General features: G+C 39.6%; 2 protein-coding genes across 3 annotated transcripts; one reads left to right on the top strand and one right to left on the bottom strand.

Annotated features, from left to right (window-relative positions):
• Positions 1-601: 601 nt before the first annotated feature.
• Positions 602-9,425, top strand: gprin1 (G protein regulated inducer of neurite outgrowth 1). Of its 2 annotated transcripts, XM_079557352.1 has the most exons (5): positions 602-928; positions 1,766-2,090; positions 3,693-4,352; positions 6,214-7,064; positions 8,944-9,425. In XM_079557352.1, the coding sequence occupies exons 2-5, from the start codon at positions 1,788-1,790 to the stop codon at positions 8,963-8,965; spliced, it is 1,836 nt and encodes a 611-aa protein (XP_079413478.1). In that variant the 5' UTR covers positions 602-928; positions 1,766-1,787; the 3' UTR covers positions 8,966-9,425. The 2 variants fall into 2 exon arrangements, with proteins under 2 accessions (XP_079413478.1, XP_079413479.1); XM_079557353.1 differs by lacking the exon at positions 8,944-9,425 and having other exon boundaries at positions 603-928; positions 6,214-7,226.
• A 582-nt stretch (positions 9,426-10,007) lies between these two features.
• cdhr2 (cadherin related family member 2) lies at positions 10,008-22,641 on the bottom strand (the record flags this gene model as incomplete). Its single annotated transcript, XM_079557038.1, has 23 exons — positions 10,008-10,365; positions 10,445-10,508; positions 11,735-11,815; positions 12,390-12,503; positions 12,879-13,000; positions 13,387-13,573; positions 14,178-14,266; positions 15,094-15,190; positions 16,041-16,192; positions 16,347-16,396; positions 16,469-16,540; positions 16,618-17,227; positions 17,784-17,834; positions 17,924-18,163; positions 18,258-18,504; positions 19,362-19,423; positions 19,866-20,027; positions 20,247-20,396; positions 21,537-21,746; positions 22,005-22,111; positions 22,194-22,269; positions 22,350-22,496; positions 22,567-22,641. The coding sequence occupies 23 exons, from the start codon at positions 22,639-22,641 to the stop codon at positions 10,216-10,218; spliced, it is 3,315 nt and encodes a 1,104-aa protein (XP_079413164.1). The 3' UTR covers positions 10,008-10,215.
• Between the last annotated feature and the right edge of the window lie 4,320 nt (positions 22,642-26,961).

Below are 26,961 nucleotides of genomic sequence, written 5' to 3'. Positions count from 1 at the left end.
CGCAGCTCGGCTTCCTCTGGGCTCATTCTTCAGCTCAGCTTTTATGTTCCATATTCTGCTGCGAAAACTAGACGCAGCTACACTTAAGTCTATAGTCTCAAATCACTCCCATCTAGTTTTGCAAGAGCTACAGATTACTTCCACCACAAGCACCCGTGGAGCCTTGAAACATTTGCGCAGGAGGTTGGGGGAATTTGGATTGTTATCCAATGTCATTTCAGGTGTCCAGGGTTACAATATGTGCAACAATGAAGCAGTGAAATTACCATCATAAAGCTATTGATTCTTTGCATAGTTTTTCTTCTGTAATGTCAAGTATTCTCCACCTCCACAAACATCTCCCCACACATCTTCTGCGTTTATTTTTTTCAGTCAGCACTACATTATTACTTCAAGTATTAGTCATGCTTGGGGGCGACCACACATGCAAGACAATACAAACAATTGCATAGTCGATTGAATTACTGAAGCCTCTGCGCACCTATTAGACGGCTTCTTTTATGTATTATCATCATGTTTTTTTTTTCTATTCGACTGTACAAGCTGACCACTTTTCGAGTTTATCTCTGCACACAGTCACTGCTTTACGTGTGAGAACCTGTGGTTAATTACTATGATTTGGTGGTGATTTTAGCGCCGAGGAGAGATTCTGTCATTACATTACCACCCCTCACAGCCAGAGCTCGACTGTGGTTTCCAGGGAAACTGGAAATGTGGAGCTTTTCAACACAGCCAGAGCTTAAAGAGAGAGCATTGCCTGAGACAGATTCTTCCAGAGACAAACCTGTAGCCTCCGCGATCAGTTTCACCCAACACCAGCCGCACTGACGGACACTTGTGGACGTCCGACTGCTCTGGGTTTTCTGAGTTTTGACCCGGGTTTGACAGGCAACGATGAGGAGACTTCACGCTGACTTGAACTGCTGAGGTATGTCTCGACAACACAAGAGTAAAACAAGCAGCTCGGACAACGTCTGCTCATTGTTTTCATCATACAACTCTCAAAACGGGTATTCAGTTTGGGCTTTTGTGATTCAGAGAAATGAGCTCAGTTGGGAAAAAAGAAAGATATGATTGGAAAGTTGGTTAGAAAGGAACAGCTATTTTTAGAATCGAGGGATACATTTCACTGCATCCTCTGTGCACCTGAAAACTGTGCGCAAACTGTGCTGCTTCTTGTCGCTCCAATCTTGGGAATCCTACAGCAAGTTGCTCAGTTGTTGAGCTGGGCAGACAGACATTATCGTAATGAGCTTAAACTTTGCATTCTTTTCACTTCTCAGCTTTGCTTTTTGAAATTTTTAGAGATTCATCCCCTCTTTTTTCGAATCTAGATGGAAAATGACAACATGCAAACAAAGAAACAAACAACTATATTATTATATTAAGTATACCCATATAAATCTGTAGTAAAAGCAGGAACAGTGCTGGAATATTGGCTCCTTTGGTTCAGTTCTTGTGCTATATCAGTCTTTTTAATGCCAATGAAGAAACCTGCTGATCTGTATACACATTCACTCAAACATAGGTATAAGGGGTAATATGGATATTGAAGTAAGCTGGATTGAATGGGCAACTCTGTTAATAAAAAAAAGTAAGAATTTAGAAAATGTGCAAAAGCTTTTAGCAAAACTGAATGTATTTGACCATAATTTTAATATTTGCAATGAATGATAATCCAATTGAATGCCTTTTCATGACATTTATGGCCTTCATTTTGTCAGATTGTATTCAATGAGTTGGAAACCCTGTATATTCTCTGTAGGTGCTTGTTCCGTATCGGGAGGATGGGCACTCTTAAGGACGAGATGAGAGAGGATCGTCTGCTCGGTGAAAAGGCAGAAGATGGAGAGGATCCAGGAAGCTCAGATGGCACCGCTGTGACCGACGCCACATTGAAAAACACCGCGGAGTCAACGAGACCGGACAATGAGCCACAAATGGACTACAACGAGGACGGCGTTTGTGTAAAAGCGGATGCAAAAGTGGATATGGAGAGGCGAAGTATTTCAGTGGCCGTGCCATCTACCCCTGATCCCATGGACCCACGATCACCTGCTCCGGTCGGACAACACCACATGCGTACTCAGGTCGGTGTCTACAAATAGGTTTACAGGTAACGTAACTCTGTAAAGGCAAAATTTGATGGAACAAATAGTATTTTAACTCTCAATGCAGTCGCTTTGACCTGGCCTCTGCAATTTTCTGGGCCTGTATCCACAAATGATGGATAACACAGTCAGCCTCACTGTTTCCATGGTATTACCAAGTAAAGACTAATTTAGTTTGCATGACGAGCCTAATTTATACTTGCATTGGACACATAATATGTACGTGTTTTCCACAAAGCTGCAGTCGGTGCTGGTTCTGGGTTGGTGCCAGTTTCAGAACTAGGTTGCCATGGTTTTTGGAACCAAGAGCATTTGTTTGACTGTGTAAAACAGCACAAGTGGTTTTGAAACTGACACCGGACCAGAACCGTATGTTTGCCATAGATGTGAGTGAAGTCAATATGTGTATTGTTGCACTTAAATTAATAATTGCCCTTAGTTAGATGATAAATCTCAAATTACTTGAAATAAGTTGGGTCATTTTAAGGGCAAAAATACTTGTCCACTTGCAGATGTCTGTGTAGGCTCTCAGTCGTACAGGAGTTCTCCATCTTCAATGAAGGTTCTTGAGTCATCTTCTGTATTCTGTAGTTGCAATGTGGAACATTTCGCCTCTCATCCAAAAGGCTTTCTCAGCGACACTTAAGGGGACTATACAGTTTAAAAAATGTCAAAATGATGTGTTTTCCTCCCCCTACATGTTCCAACAATGTCCTAATGTGTAGAATGAGCCCAGACCTATTCACTGCCTCTAAAACCCTGCACATGGGTGTTAATTCGGGTCCGGAGTCCCGTCATGCACGAGCTTTATATAGAGGGTGCAGTTACACATATGACCTGAGGTGGCAGTAGTGAGTATAAAATGACCAACTTGCATCTAGCCCCTTTAAGCCCACAGACTAGATATAGACCACTGGGAAGAGTTTAGCTTGGCTCAGTCCTCTCCCCCCTCTATTTACAGATACTCTCACCTGTTGGTAAACATCTTTGTAGTTCTAAGACTTTGTAGTTCTAAGTCCTAACAACCTAACACACAGTTTTCAGTTTCAGTCTGAACGGCCATAATCTCAGCTGATCCCTGCTAACTACCTGCCTGTATTGTTCTGTCCTGGGGTGAGTTTCAGCCTCATTAGCCTGACAGAGCTCTCCAGGCCTGGAGCGCAGGAGGTTGTTGTACAGGTGAAATCTAAGTCCACCATTCCTGTTCATGGAGGGGTTTTGTTTCTCCACAAAGAAGAAGAAACAACACGTTCTACACCTCTACTACAGAGTACAGAAGATGACGCACTTGAGGATGTCCACTTGCAGATTTTTGACATGGCTAATCAAAGTCAAATATTCTTAATTGTGTGTTAATTTTAAGTTATCAATATATTTGCAGTGCATCCCAATCAGCCTGGGGGAAAGATTGGTAAATAATGAATTGCATGCTGTCAATTCAATACGTAAATGAGCAAAATGAGACACCAAAAAGATATTTAACTTCTCAATATGTGCTTCTTTTAATGCTTTAGTTTCACTGTCAGGACAACCTCTCATTTGCGCCATGTCTAAAGTCACTCTGTGTTTGATGGACTGTAGGTGAGCCTGGAGGTGGTTCAGTGTCAGTCAGCCGCCACCAGCCCCATGACACCTCCGGAGGGCGGCCATGATCACTCCTTCTTCTTCCCATGCTCCTTTGGCAAGGCTGAATCAGCGGGCACTGACACGAAAGACGTGGAACTGCAAGTGGGTCAACAAGTCGAATACAGCTCTGTCGCCACATCCCCCATGACCCCCAAGACGCCATTCTTTAGTAGTACATTCTCCCTGGTCCAGAGCCAAAAGAAAGCTGAAGATGGCGCAAAAAATCCACCAGTGTCTGAAGCTTCGAAAGGCCCGGCTGGTAGTTCAGAGAGCAAGCAGCAGCGAATGGGAAGTATGGATCAAGACATTACAATCCTAGTGACGCACCATGGCAACACAGAGGAGGAAGAGGACAAGGACAGCACTCAGTCCAATGTCCAGTGCACTGTTGAGACAGAGACCGCAAAAGAAGAGGAAGGTGTGCAAAGTCAAGAGGGAAAGGGCTCAGTGGTTGATAAAGAAAACTCCAGCAAAGCGATCAAGAATGAAGAGGCGGCTCTAAAGTCTGAAGTGAAGTCTGAACTGAAGTCTGCCACTTCACTGGAGGCACAAGAGAATAAAGACATAGTACCAGAATCCCCAGCTCCTTTTGGATGCCACAACATGAAGACTCAGGTGGGAGACATTGATTACTATGTTGTAGGGCTGCTCAGTTTATTACCAAATTATTGTCATCGCAATATTAGGTTTTTAAACACAAAAATGCAGTGTAACTTGAAAACAAATGATCAGTTTTAGTCAAGATTTTCCGTTTAGTTCCTTTTTAGCCTCATGTTGATTTCTTTTTTTTTCTTCTAGTTTTAGCATAATTTGATGAGAAGAACGTGTTTTAAAAAAAATGTTTTAAATTTAATGGAACGCACTGTTACAAAATTGTTGAGTAAAATATTATGGAATTGCAATTTTCTTCCTTACATTGGGCAGACATTATGTTGCTTTCAAACTACAGTAAACGTGGACAATAAATGAATAAAGGTCTGGGGCATGAATTGTGATATGGTTAAAAAGTACAACCACTGACAAAAAATCTCAATAAGATGAGATACGACAAGATATGATAATCCTTTATTGATCTCACAACAGAGAAATTCACTTGTTTACAATCGACATTTAAAAAGATCACTCAGGCAGGGCCACCTTGACCACTGGGCTTGCCTGGGCTGGAACAAAAACAAATGTGTTGATTTTTCTGTTGATCACTTTACATTTGCGGCGTCAAAGGGCCAATCAGAACTTAAGTAGCCTAATAAAAAAGCCATTGGTTTATTTATCTGTCAATCACATCATTGCGGCATCAGTTGACCAGCCATATAATAGACTATGACAATTTACAGCCAGTCCCGCTGCAGAGGAAGTTCATGTTATGAGGTGTTTTGTTTGTATTAGTTGCTGCAGTGGATGGCGATGAAGAGAAGGGATAGGGGGGCCTATATTTCATGGTTAGCCCAGGGGCCTATGGGTAGGTTTAGGTGGCCCTGCACTCAGAGTGTGCAAAACAGGACATGTGCAAACAGTTAAATATTAGAAAAAAGAGGTATATTTTACCAGCTACTAAATGATGGAAATTTATACCATTGCCATAAAAAACATACGTGTGCATTATTCGCACACTATATCACACACAGACGTTTATCTACAGTCGTGTTTATCCACAGAGCGTTCGTTTTACGCTCGTCTGTGGTTGGTTAATTGTTGTAGATGAGTCACTCACTGGCTACACTGGCTATTTTTCATCTGTCTGGCTTGAGATATCATCTCACTGATATCACCCCATGACACATTTTAGAAAGCCTTAAATGCATTATGCACATTTAAATATGATTAGCAAATGTATCCAAATTAATTAGACTTGTCCCTGTTGTTATTAAATATTATGTTATTTTTGTAAATCCGTACCAGGAGCCAAAACACTGGGGATTAGTCATTGATAATGTATTTTTTGGATAATTGTGTCATATTCCATGTTTGCACAAAACCCTATGGATTTAGTTTTTCTGCTGCACAGACTTTAACACCCATCTTTAACACCATATTTCCGCGTTGCCAATTTGATATTTTTTGTTTGTTTTTTTGCAAGAAGGCGATAAAAAAACAGCACACTTCAGAAAACAATGCAGTGTTTGAAGCTCTGAAAAAAAGGGGAAAACATGAGGTTATTCCCAGAGTCAAACGAGACTGAACAATAATAAGAAATGTCTATATTGCAAATAATTTTTAATGATTTAAACCCTATATTTACAGACAGAAATGTAAGAAAACAATGGTGACTGTGGGTCATATAGTAAATGTAAAGAAATACGTATAAAGTCAATTTCAAATTTACCATGAACTTGCCACAAACCGCATTTTGGGAACCACTGCTCTGTGTCAAAGGCAATAAGCTAATAAACTGAACTGAGTCTTTCATCTCGTAATATGTTTTACTTTTGTCAAACCTCTCATTGGCTGATTGGATCTTGTTTTCATTGCACTGTAGGTGAGTCTGGAAGTGGTCCAGTGTCACTCCGCCGCCACCAGCCCCATGACGCCTCCAGAGGGCGACCAAGCCTTCTGTTTCCCCACTGTGGTGGGCAAGGACGCAGAGCTGCAGGTGGGGCAACAAGTGGAGTATCGGTCAGTGGCAACAGCCCCCATGACTCCACGGACACCCACGGCCATCACCTTCCCAGAAATCCTCAAGTGTCCCAGCATCGAGGAGAAGATAGTGGAGGAAGAGGAGGAGAGTGAAACTCCCAAAGAGAAATGTGGTGAAGACCGAAAAGAGGATGAAAAAGACAAAAAAGATGATGGAGGTGATGGAGGGGAAGCGGGGAGGGAGGGAAGTAAAGAGGGAGGTGCAGGAGAAGGAGCAGGAGATGGAGAAAGAGGCGATGGTGGCAATGACGGTGAAGGAGGCGATGGAGATGGAGGAGGAGGAGGAGGAAGAGAAGGCGAGGAGCAAACAGAGGAGGAGCGCGAAGAGGAAGAGGACTGTAAAGAGGACAAGTGTGAGGAGCCAGTGCAGGAGGTTTGCTGGGACGAGAAAGGCATGACGTGGGAGGTGTACGGGGCAGTGGTGGAGGTGTCTGTCCTGGGATCAGCCATTCAGAAACATCTGGAGAAACAGGTGAAAAAACAGAAGAAGCAGACCTTGCCCCCTCCGCCTCCACTCAACCCCTCAGCCATGCCCCTCTGCCCCTCTGAGGCCACGCCCCGCAGCACGGGCTCCGGGAAGAGCCGGGGCAGTAAGAGATCAGAGAAACCCAGGAGGAACCGGAGGAACCCCTTCAGGCTGATGATGGAGAACATGCAGCAGCCGCACTGCTGCGCCCGAGCCCACACCACTGAGTGAGTGTGGACACAGTTTACACATTACTGTACTGCATGGTATTTGAGAAACAAGAAGATGGGCTTTGAAAACTGGTTCAGTCTGTTATTATGAACTGAAAAAGAACAACTCGATGACAATCTACATGACATTAACTCTTTAAAAAAAAAAAGAATCAAGAAGCACGAAATCTAATCCAGAATGTGAGACACACATCACTCTCATTGACTTTATACAAAACATCTTCATATCGTTATAATTTGCTTTCACATTTCCAGTGATTTTGAAGCCAGGATTATAGCTGATCAGCAGCTTTTCAATGCCTTCCATTTGCATTAGTACTTTATACATGAACACGACATTTCTCCCACGACGTGACTTGGACTTCACAAGCCAGACTTTTACTATTTCTGTCAGTTTAATGGTGTGTTAGTTGCGGTCAGTGTCTCTACTCGTTCCAAGTCATATTCTGATGAGAGAAGTTGAAGATTCATGTGGGTGGACCCCCCCTACGTGAACAGTCTTTACATAACAGTCTAACAGCATGAGCTCATATGCATCACTGTAGCCAATCATGTAGAGACGGATTTCCACAAACATCCTTACATTTAGTTCAGATAGTTTTCAAACCCCTCTATTCATTTGTATATTGATATATACAGCATTTTTATCACCTTTTTAATTCTTTAAAATTCTACACTCAGGCTTTTACAGAAAGGCGTGCACTGCTCCAAGGCAATCAATGGACTGTATGAATGTTCAAACACAGCAGAGCCATGATTGAGTGTAATGAACAGTTAGTTTAGCTTATGTAAGAAGTTTACAATCTTCATTTTTACAAAGACAGATGCGGATTGTGTGTTCAACATGTTCAAAAATGCACCTGAAATGTGACACAACAAAAGCGAATGTAGAAATGTAGAAAATGCATATGTCGAGGTAAGGGCTGGATAAAAAGGGATCAAACCTGTTGAAGATCCCTGTAGTATACATGCCTTTCAGTCATGTGTAACTTTGTTGTTATGGCGGCCATTTTGAATACCGAAGTACAATTACGCAGTACTACAATATGTAACAATATCTCTAATCAGGATGAAAATGAAAGACAACTGATCGACAGTGGCATTTTTATGTACTAAAACACAGCCCGAGAGACGCACGTTTGGAGAAACCAGTGAGTCAGTGTTTAAGATGTTAGCATTTAGCTTCAACAGCTCAGCTCTGACCTCTCCAAGAGAAAGCCTTGAACCACAAGCATCGAGCCTTGTTACAACTTGTGACAGAGGTCAGAGCTGAGCTGTTACTGTAGTATTTCCTCAGTGTTCCACATGTGTTTATCGTGTTGAAGCCATAGACAGTTGATGGATGACAGTTGCTAACCGGTAGCATGCTAACGTCTTGAGCAGCGTAAACACTGACTCAGACTGAGATTCTGATGATCTGTAAATTCTCAGAGAAAGGTTTTCGGTTTCTTCTTTGATGTGTTAATTTAGTCTGAGGACTGAAACAGATCTGAAGTAAATCCTGCTGTTGCTCGACATAGGACGGCTCTGGGGCCGTGGTTTGTAGTGTTATCTTCTTGAGCAATGATTACATGTACATGAAAATGCCACTGTCAATCAGTTGTCTTTCATTTTCATCCTGAGTAGAGATATTGTTACATGTTGTAGTACTGAATAATTCTACTTCAGTATTCAAAATGGCCGCCGGAACTATACGTGATGTCATTGGAAACACATGTATAGATCTGAATACTCATGTTGATGCCAAATTTGAGATCTTCTTGCTTCATCATTATCAACACCTTTCTAAAAATGTATGTATTCAATTTATTCTTATAGGGTAATTTGTTTAATAATTTTTACCAATGAGAATTCACTCTATTTTTGTGTTGTATAGATATGGGAAATACGACTCGTAAAAAGGGAGCCTGGATACTTTCTGAAACCACTGTAAAGATGGCACCCTTGAAGATCTTTAAGAAACCACACCTCAGGGCTTGGTCTCACAAGCAGCACATGCATAAGCTGCAATTATTCTTGTGACTTGTGGCTGTGGAAAGTTGAAACGTGACTAACAAGACGCGCATAAAAAGCACAAAATCTGCTTGTCTTGTGCACTCGGCCCGTGGGGAATGGTTTAATGTCTATTCCGGTGTTATTTTTCCACACATTAGAAGTGAATGGAGAGATGAATGGGAAACGAGCACAATTTGTCAGCGTCATCGTCGTCGGCTCTTTTCTCCCTTTTATTTTGAAACCACTCAGTCTCTTCTTCAGCTGTTTTGTCCTTCGGAGCCTCGGACAATGTGGGGACATGGCAACCGGCTTCCTCCTGTTTACAGCAAAGAGAAAATACTGCCGAGATATAAAAAAACAAAACTCCTTTTATCTGTAGTTATACGAGCACGTGTTATTTATCTTCAGAACCTCTGCTTTTCCGTGTCGTGTAGATTTTTGTGAATGTTAAGCACAATGAAGACATGGTGACATTTTTTTTGCTTATTGTAGTTCCAGACAACTCTTGACTGATTTAAATACGTGTTGCTGCTGTAGTTGTTTAAGTGTCAGTGTTGTGGCATTAGAGTCAAACCATTTACACAAATACATTTTATTTGTGTCATTACATAATGTTTTGCTTTTTACAATAATTACTTTTGCACGAACTTCTACACATAATTTAAAACACAAGGAACTTTTTCCATTCATACTGGTTTGGCTGACAAAGACAGCCGTTAAATTAGACATTTATACACAATCGTCTTTTATTGCTCATTTAAAAGTAGCAACAAATTTCAATCAGCAACATGTATCAGACAGAAATCAGTTTGCATGTGCAGCAATTTGTCTGTTTGCGAGTAAAAAGTGATGATTTGATTGTTTTGGTTTAGGCTTCAGTCAGGTCAAAGGCTGCACTTTTCCATTTAGGTTTGTAGGTCCCTATTTTACCCTTTCTGTGGGGCATTGTGGGATTACAAAATCTAAAAAAAATGTCTTTTGGATTGGCCTCACTTCAGTTTGAATTTGCAGCGGCTAAAGGGTACAGTATATGCAAAAAGAAACGAGTCAAGCGGTCATTTTAGCTCCAGATATTACTCTTTCTAAAGGCTTCTCCGAGTTCAAAGGCAAATGTTGTGACTTTGGCGAAAGACAGTCAATGTGCGATCCCCAATCACAGGTCGGTGGTGTCAAATACGGGGTTCGTGTCGCCCAAAAGGGGGTTGTTGGAGCGAATCTTCAGGTCCCTCTGAGCCAAAGCTGCACCCAAAGGCTCGATGTGGTCTGGTATGCCGCTGTCTCTGTCCTCCTCTCGGCTTGTTTTCTAATGAGAGACATCAGACTTAGTGTCACAGTATTCATGAATATTTAAATAGATCTCTTTTTTTACATGTTAAAATTACCATGATGGGCTGAGTATCCTTCTCAATCACAGTCATATCATTGCGAATGTCCAAGGAATTGAGGCTGAAAAGAGTGAAGATTTACATTATGTAGAACTGTATTGATTGGATAACTGTTCCATTTCAGTTACAGCATTTGTTTTTGTTTTTATTTGTTTAATTGTGACAATGATGTAACATTATGTAAAATAAACTTTCATAACATATATTTTGTGCACTTTGAAATTTTTCATGTGAAGCCCCTAATTTTGTATCATGTGACCTCCGTAACTTAAAGTGCATACGACACATTAGACACATTCTTTGCTAAAACATAGTTAACACAATTACATTTATGCTTTTGCTAAAGATTGTACACAGCTTTCTTTAGTTTGGCCATTTTTTCTGTTTATAGTTTCACTTCCTTATTGGACACAGACAGGAAGTGACATAGATGAAGGCAAACAATTTCAAACTGTTGCCGTGCCGACCATGTTAAGTCAATGGGAAATGAGTGAGTGAGACTTTACCTCTATGTCACTTCCTCTCAGCAGCTTAAAAATTCAAATAAAAATAACTTTCCTGCCCAACATTTCTTCACTAAAATTGCTGCTTCACTGAAATAAAATGATGATTATGCAACTGATGTTATCCATCTAAATAAGTCATATTAGAGCTTTTGTTGGTAAGAAGCAATAATGTCAATGAGTAACAGTGGCTAAAACAATAATAAAACTGGTCAACACAGGTAAATAGAGCTTGTGATTGTGTCATCAAAAGTTTCTGGCACATTTAATAATAATAAAAATAAGAACATTTTCAATTGTAAAATACTGGAGATTTGTCCACATGAAGCATTTAGACGCTGCAGTTTGTTTGTTTGTTTGTTTTTACTAAGTGCGTCTCTAAAATGTAAATTGTTTTAGTAATTATTAGTCTATGAACAATCAATGTTTGCTGGAGCCACTTAACATGGTGGATTTCCATGGTAGCGTTCAATTAACAATATCCCATCCCCAGCCAATACTATTTCACATTTTAAACTCCGCATTGGTTCAATGTTGCACTAATAGGTGACTTGGCGGTTATGAAAGGCCAGATCTCTTTTCTCCTCACACATGAAAATGTTTTCCAACACTAAGGCTATAAATATGTACCGCATTATGCGATGTTATAGAGTGTGTGGAGTCTGAGATGCCGTCTACTGGACGACATCTCAGATGGTTTCTGTGATGGAGATGCAAAGAGTGCCCTTCCTCCATGAAACCATAGCGACAGACCACAAGACATAAATCAGCCAATCAGATTTACCTGACTCTGTCCACATCGCTGTCCTCTCCCAGGTCCAGAGCGATGCCCGGGTCAATGTTCAGATTGAGCACAGGGTTGGCTCTGAGGAGCAGTAAACACAGTTAGAGCATTTACATTAATCCTATTTTTATTCCCTTAATAAGAGGGAAATACAGTACTTAAGTGGAATATTAACTTATAATAAGTACAATGCTCGAAGACACAGATGTAACAACAGTTATCACACTGTTGTCTCAACAAACAGCCATGCAATACATCCGGGTTTTCAAGCTTTTAAAATAACGAATAAAGAGGCTGGAACCCTCCAATATAAAATGATAGTTTAATAATTTAAAGAAGCGAAACGTTTAAAATCTGGTTTCTAATATTCATTTGAATAGAAAATAATTTTAACTTGTTATAATAAGTGTGTTATCTCAAGTCCCACACCTCATGTATGCTCTTTCCGTTCCCTCTCCTATAAATACTTCCCCGTCCTCAACGTCTCCTCAGCGTTCCCATTTACATTCAAAATCGTCATCTTTGTTTGTTAAATAAAGTTTGGTTCACTCTCTTTTGAGATTTTGGTCCTTGTGAGTGAAACCTTTAATAAAAAATAAAGAAACTTCCTCCCCCCTCTTAAAAATGCTCTTGATAAGTTGAAAGAGGCTCTTACCCCTCCATAGTGTACAGGTTGGTGCCCGGTACCACTTGGCCTCCTCTTTGGTTGTCAGACATCACGGTAGAGGCAGACTTCATAGCATTGGCTGCTTTGAGCTTCCTCCGGAAACTGTTCAGGAAAATACAGTACATAATTAAATATCATAAAAGTGCAAGCTACAGTGATTTTGAAACAGAAGTACAAATTATCAACTCAACTTAAGAAAAAGTGCACACGTTTTAATGAGCAATATTTACAACAAAATAAGGTGCAATATCAAAGATCAACAACCAAAGACAACTAAGCTTAGCAATGTGTATTTTGAATTGACAGATGGTATATATGTCTATAACATATATTTTTGCTTTATTGAACCAATTAAGTCCCACTGAGGTGACTTTGTGTCCCATATTGGACCTGATATACATTGTTCCTAATATTCCTACTTGGGTGTTTGGGGCGCACCGTAGAACCTGAAATAGATATAAAACAAGAATGTCTTACTTTCTACGAGTGCAGAGCAGAGACGTGGTGAGGACGGCGGTCACAACGACGAAGCCTGCAATCATCCCAAACAGGCCGTACCACAATGGGCTCGTTTTAGGATCCTCTGGGCCCCCGGTACCCTGAGAAGAGATGCAATATTTTAGGCTTTGCATTAACTCCAGAATTAATAACATTTCCAATAACTATTTTAAGGAAACAGAAGTTCAGTATCATTGAGGGACAGTCATGCTGAAGGTTCAAAATTATTCTATACTTAATTTGAGCTTTTAACAATATCATAATTTCCTTCACTCAATAAATTATTATAGTTATTCTAGGCCCTATTTAAACTGCCTTGCTCCTCTATGAACCAATGGAGGATGAGCCCTTTTCTTTCAGTTGGTTTCCATTGATATTAGTTAAAGTTGGCAGACATATTCACAGATATTCATACATTTCACATAGCTCAAAGTTGCGAAAGTATACTGATGTTTAGCGTAACTTCTTTGACATAGCTTGTACTCACAACAAAGATCAGGTCGAACGAATCCATGATAATCAGGTTCTCAGGTTTAGATAGTGTATTCAACAGTGTGTCGCCATTGATGGCCGTCCCGTTCCCATAGGTAAAATAGGCTGTCATGATTGTGACTTCCGATTCCCTGAGGAGGAAATAACAGGCTTTGGCTGAGTCAGTGCAGCAATATTTCATGTGTTACATAATAATGTTTGAGCATCATAGGAGAAACAAACAAGAGTCTTGGCGCCACCTAGTGGACCTGCAGTGGTACATGTAGGCTGCTGTCATTTGAGAGAAGAATGAATTACAGGCGACAATAAAGACATTTTAGGACAACAGTTTGTTTGTAGAGCTCTAAACTACCCGGTTAGCAGGTTTTAAGCATAATAAAACCTGATGGCAACAAGATTGTTGTGAAATATGGTATTACCTGGTTCTAAATCATTTTAGATTTTGCATTTCAAATTGTGATTTTGATTTCAACATTCTTATTTTAAGGTGAACAAACTTACAAAATAATGAAATTAATTTAAAAAAAAACCCATAACTTTCAGTTGCTTAAGTGTTTTGCAAACCACTGAGCTCCTGAGATTACCTCTGGAAGCCATTTTGAAATCTGTGGCATTTACAGTGAAATGACACTCACCTGGTTGTTTCAGAGGTTTCTGCAAATATTCCAACCACTTGGACCGAAGCTTGAGTACAAATAGTGAGGGATCTGTGAAAGAGGAAGTATATTATTATTACTCACTAAATCACTTGTACTTGTAAAATAATATAACGCTGTGAAAAAGTACCTTATGATCTCTTCTTTCTGCGCTTGAATTTGGAACAAGGGAGCTCTAAACCTAAGCTCGTTTCTGTAACCTTCGTCGATCACAAAGATCTATAAGTATAAACAAGTGATAGTTTACAAAGAAAAAAGCAACAAAGCAAAACTGTCCAAATCCTTTTTTTTTGCCCAAAGACTTCATTGGACAGAACAGCATAAGAGCAGGAAGATAAAAATGATCGATGCTGTGTCTCAAACCTATGATGCCGAGGACAGTAAAGTGATCTGCCATAAGAGCAGCAGCTTTAACCACGGGAAATTAGGGTGCATTGTAAAAAAATAAATAAATAAAAGAGTAATGAATGAGTTGAGCTCTTGACTATTTTTTTTTCTAGTTTCTTCTTTGTTTATGCCTCAATAAAACCTCTTTCAAGTAAAACCTCTAGATTGAGAGTGAAACATTGGCGTCTTTCCAAATGTAAGCCCACTTTTTTATCTTTTTATCTTTACAAGATTGAGTAAGACTTCTATTTATTCGTTAATGTTAAAATTTCATCAAAATCATTCATTTATAACCAAAACTGTGTAACTCAACTTGATTATTACAGAATATTTCATAGTATAATATAAAATGTAGGATATAGTTACAAAACAACCATGCGTAAGAGATGTTTCTTTACATATTTTGTCTGTATTTGGACACACTTGCTTTGTTTTTCTGTTTTTTTATTGTTACATTGTCAGAAGAACATAATTTATTATCAGTAACATACCTCTGTATTGTGTCGCATCATAATGCAGCATTTTTTTTTTAAACATATCTTCTAATTTATGAGTCATATTAATCAATAATTATAATTTTGTGGGAACAAAATGGCAGACCACACCCAATGTTGGTGAATTGAAACAGTGGCAGTTTCTTTATATTCAACTCCATTTACCTCAAGTTTAGTGGAGTTGGTGAGGCCTCCTGTGTCCGTAGCATCAACGGTCACCAAATATTTCCCTCTGATTTCTACGTTCAGCTTCTCAGTCGATCTGTCAAGGCAAGACTTGTATCAGTGTCAATGATGTGTCACAGTATACTGAAGATTTTTATTGCAAATGCATTATTTATTGTGAAAGGTTCAAAATGCAAAAGTTCTCTGTAATTGCTGGCCCTATCCACATACAATTTCGCAGAAAACTTCTTGTGTGACTTTTCTGTTTGTGTGGCAGTGAAACAAACAGCATGAAGGAAATATCTATCCAGAAAATCCCAAAATGTTGAAAGAATCCCACATTTATATACAGGCCCATGCATTGGCAGTGAAATTGCTTGAAATTTGATTGAAAACTCAATTATTGACATGGGGCTTTTGAAGGAACAGGCCACCATTTTTCCATATTGAGATATGTACTTACCTGAGCTTAGACGAGTTGATACATACCTGTCTGGTCCTTATTGTATGCCCCTGTTTGGAGCTATAGGAATATGCTGGGAGAGGCCAAATGCTAGCAACAGTCGTTTTGCGTGACAGAGGGCACGCAAAAAGACCAGAGAGGTACGTATCAACTCGTCAAAGCTCAGGTAAGAACATATCTCAGAATGGAAAAACGGTGGCCTGTTCCTTTAAACCATCTGGTCTATAGTCCATTCTATAGTGGCAGCAATAGCACCTGGACCTGGTCTGTGGTCTGGAGGGGCAATATGGAAGCTTTGTGTGTGTTAAATGATCCAGGATTGGAAAGCAAAATGTCTGTCTCTTCTTAGTTGTGTTTCATAGTTGTAAATGTATGTACTATTTGAAAATCTAAATTAATCAAGCATGATTATTTTTCTTGCTACATCGCCCTGCCCTATTTCGACAACATCAAATAATCATTGTATTAAAAGATGAATACTCACTGGATAATCCCCACATACGAGTCATCCTGCCTCGTCGTTATGGCTTCAAAGACAATCTTGTTGTCAGGATTTCCACCATTTATGTCTATGAATTGAACTTCTGAGACCTTAAAATTAATCTGGGCATTTATGCCACTGTCTCTGTCTGTAGCCTGGAATCAGAGGCATTTGCATTTAGTATTTGTTTTAAAATACAATTCAATATGTAAATGTTTTTTTCTTTTTCTTAAAGACGTTACTAAAAGGCCCAGAAGAATAGCGTGATGTTGTGGTATTACGTTTCCGTATAATACAGAATGTACGTACACTGACTTGCGCAACCGATGTCCCCTGGCTTGCACTTTCAGACACCACAACTGAAATAATGAGAGAAAAGTCAGTAATCATATAAAAACAACAAGTAGGAAAAAGAAAAGAAATTGACTCACCAAATACTGATTTGGAGTAGATAAACTCTGGAGTGTTGTCATTCACATCCTTAATATCTATCACCATCTCTCCTACAAATATGATTGATATAAACAATAGATCTTTGGGTTGAAACAACACATGTAAAAGCTTGGTTTGATCTGCTGACCTGGAGATGCGCTGTTGGACTCCCCCTTCTCTGTGTTTTCGTCCACCACTTGGGCCTCCACTGTGGCCTGGTCGCAGGATTCATAATCGATTGTAGCCTCTGGGTTGACCTTGACCTCACCATTTGGCTCCAAAACAAACCAGTCACATGGCTTTTCGTCCCCACCGCACCGACAACTGACCGACACCAGTTCGTAAACTAGGGAGGAGTTCGTGTCTGCGTCCACTGCATCAAATTTCCCAATAGGCCCTGTCTCCTTGCTGTTCTCCTCGACTTCGGCTGCAGGGATTGGTCTGAACATTGGTCTCTCATCATTCACGTCAAGCACATGGACCTCCACTGTAGCTTTGGCTTTCTCCTGCAGTAAATCCCTGGCCTCCACTTGAAGTCTGAAGCTCTTTCGTTCGCCCTCGTAGTCCAGCTCAACGTCCTGGTCCACTCTTACATTGCCGAGGTACCCTGGTGCATATGCAACACTGCTGATCATGAAACTGCCAAAGCTGCCTTCGACGATGCTGAAGGAGATGCGATTAAACTCAGCCGTTTGGTCCTTGTCCTCGGCATAAACAGAGCCAACCATTATCCCTGTGGAACAGAGAGAGGGGGACAACTTTTATGGATTATGATGAGGTTAAGTTTCAACAAGCCATAACAATGCAATATTATTATTAATAATTCATTTTCATATCACATTTGGAGTCCTAATAATCTAATACAGGCAATATCAAATGTTACAGAGTTCGGGAAATTCCACAGTTACCATGGAGACCCACCATCTTTGCAGCTGTTAGCATACATTTCCATTGACTATAATAAAAAAAAAGCCGTGGAACAACTCCGTTAGACAACAACTAGACTCTGTGTCGTCCAATTATTTCTGATAATGGACACCTCATCAGGCATTATCCCTTACGTAAATTGTGTGTAACAAGCCAACATATAGCACATCTTTTTCAGCTTGCACCCACTATTTAGCACCTTTCTCCCCTTAGAATGCCTCGCCTATCCCAGAATTAATCTAATTTCAGGACAAAATCAATCAAATCAAAAATATCAATTATAAAACAAAACAGGACTAACCAAACTCAAAACCCACCGCTGCAATATAACTACATGGCATACTGGTTTGACAAATTGAAATACTGACCTTTTTCACCTTCTTTGACAGTAAAATTATAGAAGGGCTTCTCAAACTCTGGTTTGTTATCATTGACATCCTAAACATCGTAAGAAATGCACACGTGAGTCCAACACATCATGAGTTTAAAAAGTGCTGCAGGTAAATCCTTTGACGACTCTGACTCACCTGTACATTGATGACGACTTGGACCACAGTGGAAAGAGGAGGCTCGCCTTTGTCTGATATGTTTACACGGAGCTCGATCTTCCCGTCAAGAGCTGGGTCGATGTCCTCTCTGTCCAATGGGCCGTTGTTGGTAAGGACTCCCGTGTCTGGGTCAATGCTAAAGTTCATACTGTAAGGGCCTGGCTCTATCGTAAACACCAGTTCGCTGTTCGGCGTGTCCGGCTCGTCTCCATCTGTGGCCTGTGTAAAACAGGAAACATAAAGTTACTAAACCCCATTGATGACGCTGATATCTGCTAGTCATGCAAAATCTACCCGCAAGTTTGATGATTACCTCAATTCTGACATTTTCCAGGTTTCCATCCTCGCGCACAAACTCCTGGTAGGTGCCTCTGTTTGGGACGGGGGTCTTGTCATTGATATCAGTGACTGTGATCTCCAGGACGGCGCTCCCCGGTTTGCGGTCGGAGTCCCGGGCCTGTAGCGTCACTGAGTACAAGGCTCTGATTTCACGGTCCAAAAGATCTCCATTCTTCACATAGACACTGCCTGTGGTGGGCTCAACGTCAAAGTACTGCAGTCTGAAACACAAGACAAATACATATTAGGAATATTTACATAGTGTGATTTGGAAATCTACTGTGATGGCAAGTTTTAAAGTAATTCAATTGATCGCATTTCAAGGTCCACTTTAATCCACAGCTTCGGAATTAGGAAGAAGTAATTAACAAATACAATAACATTTAAAACATTGCCTATTGCAGTGTTTCCTTCGGGTGGCGCTCAGCAGTGTTCATTTCGTCCACTAAATACTTCAGCACAATATTAGTGAAGACTAAATTAATAGTACTTAATGAGACATAAGCTACGACAAAAACCTCCTGATATTTTCATTTACAAATAAAGACAAAATACAAATGAAAGCAGGTACTAAGAATGTCTGAACTTCAGAGACACTGTTTGAAAGAGACTCATATAATTTCAATTCACTGTGGTAATGTGGGATAAGCTAAAAAAAAGTGTTTGAATAAAACAAGATACATGTACACATGCCATTGTTTGGCTCAATCTTGACTCAACCCAAATTGAAATATGTACTCAAAACTCACACTGGGTACTCAGGCTCCTCTGTAGGTGTACACTTTTTTATTTGCTTTTCTTATCCTGGGTTTATTTCTCGCTTAAAACCACTGTACTAGTCATGGTCTAATTTTAGACTTATGTTAGATTTTATCCCGAGAAAACACTTGCCAAAAACCACCTGGTTAGATCCAGTGTTACTCGGAAATTGGCTCAATACTTATCCTTTGGTATTTGTTGTGAAAAATGTCTAGTCTAGAACTTTTTCGCTAACGATGGCAATAAAAACACTTCTGATTCTGAGAAGTTTGAGAACCACTTGTAAATTGTATTTTGTGTGTGTGGAGAGTGGACGCACATGCTTTCGGGCAGAAGGCTGTATGTGATCTTGCCCTGGTCCATCGTGTCTGGGTCTTCTGCCTGAGGTGGATAAAATGATAAAACACTTCCGTTATGTTATGCTTCTCAATATTCAATCTTTGTCGATGCCATATTTTTCATAGTGCTCCTCACTAGGGCTGCACACTATATCACCAAGTTAGTGTTTTCGAAATACATAGGTCATGCCCATAAAAGAAGCCACAATATATCACAAAATGTTCCCATGTAGCTTATATTTCCACATTTGTTGCTAACAGTCATTATTGAAACATATATATATATATATTTCTTACGATTTGTTTTCAATTTAATGTAACCCACTGTGTTTAAATTGTCCTGTTAAATGCCGCAATAACAATATCAATGCAATATTGAAGACATTTATCGACAATTTACATTTTCTCTCATATCGCACAGGCCCAGAACTCTGCAATATTATGTTTTCAGATTGTTCAGATTAGACCATTAACCACAGACTCACAGTGATGACAGCCACCACGGTCCCGTCAGGACAGTGCTCGGGCACTTTGGCGTCGTACGTGTCATTTGTAAAAACAGGGCTGTGGTCGTTGGCGTCGAGGATGCTGATTGTGACCTCTGCAGTCGAGCGAAGGTTTTCATCGCCTTTATCCTCAGCTATCACCTGGAAAACAAGATCAGAAAACTTGAAATACATTTTTCTATGTTTTTCTAGAAATTCGTATAATGCATGTGGTAAGTTTTACTCCACCGCTCTGTCTTAAGAGCCAGCATACAAAGAAAAATACCTATTTCAGTTTTTACTTGTCTTTTTTTTTACCTGTGTCCTATGCCCATTCCACTGTAATGAATAGCAGTAAATACCATAAAACTTAATGGTTACCTGTAAGGTTACTTGCTGTATTTTTTCATAGTCCAGGTCTCCCGGGTTTTTGACAGTCAGTTGCACTTCACTGTCGGAAAAGGCTTCAGAGGGCTGGACTGAAAACATCTCTTTACCTTCTCCTTCTAATGACAGTAAGGTTTGGGCATTCTGTAAAAAAAAATCAAAAAAATATACATTGGCTTTTAAGTGTTTGGTCAGGCAGTAGTAGAAGTGTAGGGAAGTTTAAAGATTGAAAAATAAACATGTCACACGTGCTCTCAGGTGTAGAGGAGATTATCAGATATTGTCACCTGGACGGGGTTGATTGAGTCGAGGATGTCTTGCCTTTGATGTTGGTTTACACAAAAGCTTAAGGCCTCCATCTTAAGGCCACTAACTTTGATGAAAGTGATCAAAATTCTCGCAAAAGAAACAATGTCTAACGGTTGCACTAGCTATAAGCTAGCATATTAAAAGAAAAAAATATTGTTTTAAAGTGGGGTAAAGGAGCCATATCTTTTAAGACCAACACTGAACACTGAACCCGCTGGGGGCTCATTTGTCCCCTCTCTACAATGGACTTTTCAGATCGCAGGAGAACATTGTTTGTTGCAAATGGGACCTAATGGCTCAGGGTTTTGTTCTAGTCCAAAACAAACCCTATTTTCATTGGTGAAAGAGCACATGGTGTTTCACCAAGCACCCTCTACACCCTGTCTACTCAGAAGAGTAACCGCAGGAATCTGCATTGCAGAACAGAGTGTTTGAAGAGCACTTCCTTATTACTTTATCTAGTTTTTATGTCTTTATGTATGAATGTAAACACATAAAAACTACAGGACACCCAAACTTCTGTGAGGGATAAATAAATGATTCCTCACATCAAGCGGCGCAAGAGTTAACATAGGCCAATAGCTTGTGTATTGATCTTAAATTTAACCACAATAGCGAGATTAAGTCTCTGAAGAAACATCCTCAAATCAATCACGTCAATCCAGTCGACAATACAGTATTTGAATTAAACAGTTTGTACAGTAAATACAACAGCAAAAACATGACCAGAACATCAATTTTGTATGGCTATGAATCAGATTGACATAGATAAACAGGTTTAGGGACAGTGCATATTAGGTATTTTGGAAATAAAGCCCCAGAGACTCTATTTTAATGTTCTGGAAATATATATGTTCAAGGCAGCAGGATAGTGGTTGTACTGGAGGCTATTTTTGGATGTAGTAGTGAAAAAGGTTTTGATGTTAGCTGGTGTAAGAGAGAGGGGGAAAGTTTTCCCGTCTTTCATCCTCTTACCTTATCAGCATCCTTGATCGTCATGTTGATGAAAACAGCCCCTAGTGAATGTTCAAGCACCTCACCAGAGAAGCTGTCAGCTTGGACACAGTTTGAGTCGGCACACTGGTAAAACGTAGGCGTTTTGTCGTTTATATCGACGATGGTGATGGTGACTTGAGCCGTGGCGGTGGCTTCGTTTCCATGAATGTTCAGTTCGGTCTCTTTCGCCTAAATACAAAGGTTTGGTGATAAAGGATTTGAGCTCATCTGATGTATTCTTAATATGTTTTCAATGACCACACTGATTACGTTCAAGTTTTGCCATTCAAATTATATGTGCTGTCATTCATTTAACTTACACTTATTTAGCATTCATTCAAAGTCAATGTGATGTAAGTGCAATAATCAAAATGCTGTGAAAACATAGCTAATAAAGAATTATTGGTACTTGTGTTTACTACATGGTCCTATGTTAAAAGAGATTACCTTAATAGTCAGAATTACTGTGTCACCGATTTCCTCTCGGTCAATCGCACTGCTCACTGAAATAAGCCCATCCTGGTTTATGCTAAAGAGGCCGTCTTCTGTGGAGTCTGTCAGTTCAACAGGATACAATAATGTTACAAATGCATGTGAGAAAAATGTATCGTTCTGGAGGAGGATGAACCAGCTCACCGTGTATGCTGTAAATGATCTTATCACGGATCCCTGTGTCCTGGTCAACAGCTGAGACAGTAATCACGCTCTGTCCCTAATCGAGACAAAACAATCGTCCGAAAAGGGAAATGGCACACGTATTCATCAATGTACTACTGAAAAAACTGGGCTCACTATATCTGAGTGTTCTTTCACACTCGCCATGTAAGGAGTGCGAGTAAATTCAGGATCAAGGTCTGGGAGATCCACAACCTGGATGTAGGCATAGACAGCACTGGACTGGTATACTGTCTCAGACCCATGACATTTACCTCCATTGTCCTGAAAAAATGTATATATGATTTAGTAAGAACCTATTTATATACTCATTAAATGACAGAACCATACTTACAGATGCATTAATTCTGAGCTGATAGTAGAAGTTGTTATTGTAGTTGAGTTTTTCCTCGAGAATGACATTGCCCATTGTGTCAATACGGAAGGTATCTAGTCCAGAACTAGGGTTAGACTGAAAACACAGGATTGACATTACATTTTTTCAATGTCACGCTACAAATGACTGTTGATCAAACTGTAAATTACCTCATCGATTGTGTATCGAATTTGTGACGCAGTTCCTAAGTCTTGATCTGTGGCCTGTACTTTGAACACAGTGGTTCCAATTGCAGTGTTCTGGTAATTTTAGGGAAACAGGAAATACATTCACTTCAGTTTCAGAAAAATGAATGAATAAAAACAACAAAAACATAAAAAGAATGTCAAAGAATGTATCAAATCCCTGAACGTCTGAGTACAACTAAATTTGACTAAATTATGTAAACATCAGCAATGGAGTCCATTCGGAGGACAGGACTCCCCGGAAAAAGAGGTTCAGAAATCTTATTGGGATGTATCTGGTTAAAGTTAAAGGGATATTTCAGGATTTTTGACATAGTGCCTCATTTCCTAGCTATCCAGAGTGTTGTTGATTTCTGGAGATATACATATATTTTAAATTCATGCAGTCCTTATATTTGAAGAGTTTAGTGGCGCTAGGCTAGTGCTAGGCTAGTGCATGTCTATGGTAAGTAGTAGCTTGCATTAAAAACAGTCTGACCCAAGCACAGTGCACCTGAGTCAAATCACTTATACCACCAGACGACCGATTTAAATGTCTGTGTTGACTGAATAATTTTTGAAATATAACTATTTTGCATTTAAAAGAACTTATATTTGAGCAGCATCAGCTTGCTTGTTGTAAGCTACGCAGTGGCGGAGTGATCTGCTCGGTTACCGGATCTACAGTAGTTTGTTTACCTGCCGCCGGCATTACTACACGTAGAATTAACAAAGGAGCTTTCTACAAATCAGATATGGCAACGTTTGGAGGATAACCCCATGATTTTGACATAGTTTTTAATGTGGGCTACTAGCTACCATACACATGCACTATCCTAGCACTAGCCTAGCCTAAACTCTTCAAATATAAGGACTACATAAATTAAAAAAATATATATCTCCAGAAATCAACAACACTGTGGAGAACTAGAAATTGGAGCCCTATGTCAAACATCCTGAAACATCCCTTTAAGGTCAAAATGTGTTACTCATAAAAAAAATATGTCTAAGTCTAAAGTTGCAGATGACCCCGAGAAGCCCAAGTGTCACAAGTGGTACCACAGTTTGAGAATAACTGCGTTACCCATATTCAGAGTTTCTCATGGAACACAGCTTTACATTGCAAACAGTGTCATAGAAAGTGTCCTGCCCAATAACACAGCAGCAGAGTTTTAAAGCCTGTACTGAAGATCAAACCTGAGCGGCACCTACCTCTGCGACTGATTTGTCATATGTAGACGGATTAAAGATGGGTTTGTTGTCATTGGCATCACCTACAATAATCGTTGTAGATTCCTTAACGACCTGAAAAGAAGTTCCAAAATTGAATAGGAAAGCAGATATTTGTGAAAAGGGGCTTAAAAGGGTTTAATTTCACTCACGTTTCTCCTGTCAGAAACTACGACAGTCAGGTCCATAAATTGCAATGTCTAAAATAAGAAAACAGATAAAGAGCTGTTTACAGTTTTTAAAGTTTATTGCTGCAATTCTTAAATGCAGTTCTTAAAGGTCCTATACATGATTTTAAAATAATAAACAATGAAAAAGGCATTGAGTGAAGATGTTAGATGTGGCCTTTCGTAACACATTTGTATCATCACAATTGTTCACATGGACGAGTTTATAAGCACGTTTCACAACAACTTGCAGGGTCACTTATCAGACTCACAGAAATACTGGGAAATTAACCTGTTAGTTCATGAATTTAAAAATACGATGGAGATTTTAAATTACTTGAATCAACATGCACATTAAAGTCTTTCGATGCTATAGTGTATCAGGGATGTCAAGATTAACCAGTTTTACAGTTACCGTGGTTATAAAAGCTCACGGTAGGTTAATCGTAAGATTTTTAGAGTCCAAGGTAAATTGTCTCATGAGTTATTTGTGGGCACTTGTCATTACTGTTCAATCCGCTCCAAAACACATGAAGTCAACGGCAGGTTCAATAGTCAAATGTGCAAATCTTGTCCATTTTTATAACTGAGGAAGAGTCCCAAAAGAATTTGCTTCATTTTAGCTATGCTGCCTATTTATTGCTTTACTTTTTATCATATTATTTTACTTTGTTTATATAATGACAAAAGCAGAAACATAAAAAATAACATAGGCTGATTCTTCAATAGGTTTTGAATTAAAACAACCCTTAACTAAGAATAAAAAAGTATGTAAAATGTCTTGTTTCTCTGTTTTGAGGACAGGACTGTAAAGGTTTTTGAAATGCTCAAGATTTTCTTCTTTCTTCCTTAAAGGGACTGTATGGGGTTTAAAAATGTAAAAAAAAATATGTATTTTCCTCCACCTACATGTTCCAGAATGTGTAGAATGAGCCCAGACCTGTTCACCACAACTGCCTCTAAAATCCTCACTCAAAAAGTCGTTACTTCGGGTCCGATGTGCCATGTACGAGCTTAATATAGAAGGTGCAGTTACACGTATGACCTGAGGTGGCAGTAGTGAGTATAAAATGGCCAACTTGCATCTAGTCCCTTTAATGGCGCGAATCGTGAATAATTGCAAAATCTCAATATTTTTTCCTCACAATAATCGTGACTCGAAAATTTAGAACCGTTACATCCCTAATCAGACGTATACGCCAGATTTCACCAATTCATCAAACCAGTAGAGACGGCTCTTTTGTTTATTTATTTTGACTTTGACTTGTTTTACAGTGGTATGCTGTGTAATCCAACCTCTCTGTTCAGCAGCTCTTTCACAGAGACAACCCCATTGGACACACTGAAGAAACTCATATGGGCCCCTTCCAGTGAATAGTCCAGCACATCGCCGTCTGGGTCGGTCGCCTCTATGTTACATATAACATAACCTAAGAAGGAGTGACAGAGTTTTAGCTGCCAAATAACAGATGTGTTTATAATATTGGAAATCAAGTTCACAACCTGTAGGGACATCCTCGCACACGGAGTACGTGGGTTCGAGCACAAATGAAGGAGCTCGATTTGCTGTGAAAAAGGTTTATATCGTCAGCCACTTGTAGCTTAGTCGCACTTGACCAAACATTTTACAGTCTTACCATTTGTTAAACTGGACCAGCACAACAAGAGCACACACACATAGATCAGCCCCATGTCTGCAACAACAAAAAAAGAGCAGATTATCTCAGAACCACACCCTTGTCACGAATAACCGAATTACAAAATTGCCTGGTCATAGCTGGGATCAAAAATCAAAAGAATCCAAATCACATTATTCTAATATAGTTGTGTCTTCACATTTTATGTAGATAGAGTTATCCCCACGTCTGTTGGGAACTGAAATTGATTATTTCCACACAAGTTCAAACACCAGCGTACACAGACAGTCAAAGTCAGACGTAGTGTTTTCTTCACACTGTCTTTTTGAATACAGATGAGAGTGTGAGTGTTTCTACATATTCAGTATAAAGAATGATAGATCAAAGCCGGAGAAGTCAGACTTACCATTCGAGCTCCTCTTCGCTCTATACCTCTTTGAGACCTTTGGCTCTTGTTCCTCCGATTATCGCCCTGCAGTAAACATCAATGATTAACACATACACGAATGCACAGGCAATAAAATCATCCCACTAAATCTTTCCTATTAAGTTTCAGCTCCAAAGCGTGACGTTTGTAAACCAGACACAGGGAAAAACATTATGCAAAATAACATGACACTTTGTACTGAGCAATGTCAAATATCTATCGCCAACATTTGAGAGTTTCCATTGAGAAAATTGTTCAAACTTACCCTCACAGCCAGTCAGAGAACCGAGGCCTATTTCAGAAACAACCGATTCATGTGTTTCACTAATGAGCTGCCTCCACTTCCCATGATCCTCTGCTGCTCTCTCCATCGGCCCGAAAACTAAAGAACGATGGATAATTACACTTCATGCTTTGTGCGGCTTTCATTCATAATGAGGAAAACAGTCACAACTTTGTGGAGGCTTGTAAATTTGTAACGGTTGGATGGAGAATGAATGCTCCATCCATGTATGTACTCAAGCAAAATACTTGAAGATGTCATTACTGAAGGACAAAATAAAATTAGGACAACTTAAGGTTTAAAATTAGACACACGATTTTATTCAGAGAGGGTTTGCTTAATCTTTGAGTAAATCAGTATAAAAAAGGAATGAATTGTCAACAAAATCCTAAAATGTGGTTAAGTATGAGGTTGAGTCTGCCAGTGCTACTTTAGATGCCCCTCT

Source organism: Gobius niger (assembly GCF_951799975.1).
Source record: "Gobius niger genome assembly, chromosome: 5".
NCBI classification, from domain to species: domain Eukaryota; kingdom Metazoa; phylum Chordata; class Actinopteri; order Gobiiformes; family Gobiidae; genus Gobius; species Gobius niger.
Note: the sequence above shows the minus strand (reverse complement) of the source record. Positions and strands in the feature narration are given on the sequence as shown.

Excerpts from the sequence above, each read along its gene's own strand:
- gprin1 (XM_079557352.1), top strand. The coding sequence starts at position 1,788 with ATGGGCACTCTTAAGGACGAGATGAGAGAGGATCGTCTGCTCGGTGAA. Across the intron at positions 2,091-3,692 it reads AACACCACATGCGTACTCAG|GTGAGCCTGGAGGTGGTTCA; the intron begins GTCGGTGTCTAC and ends GATGGACTGTAG. Across the intron at positions 4,353-6,213 it reads GCCACAACATGAAGACTCAG|GTGAGTCTGGAAGTGGTCCA; the intron begins GTGGGAGACATT and ends ATTGCACTGTAG.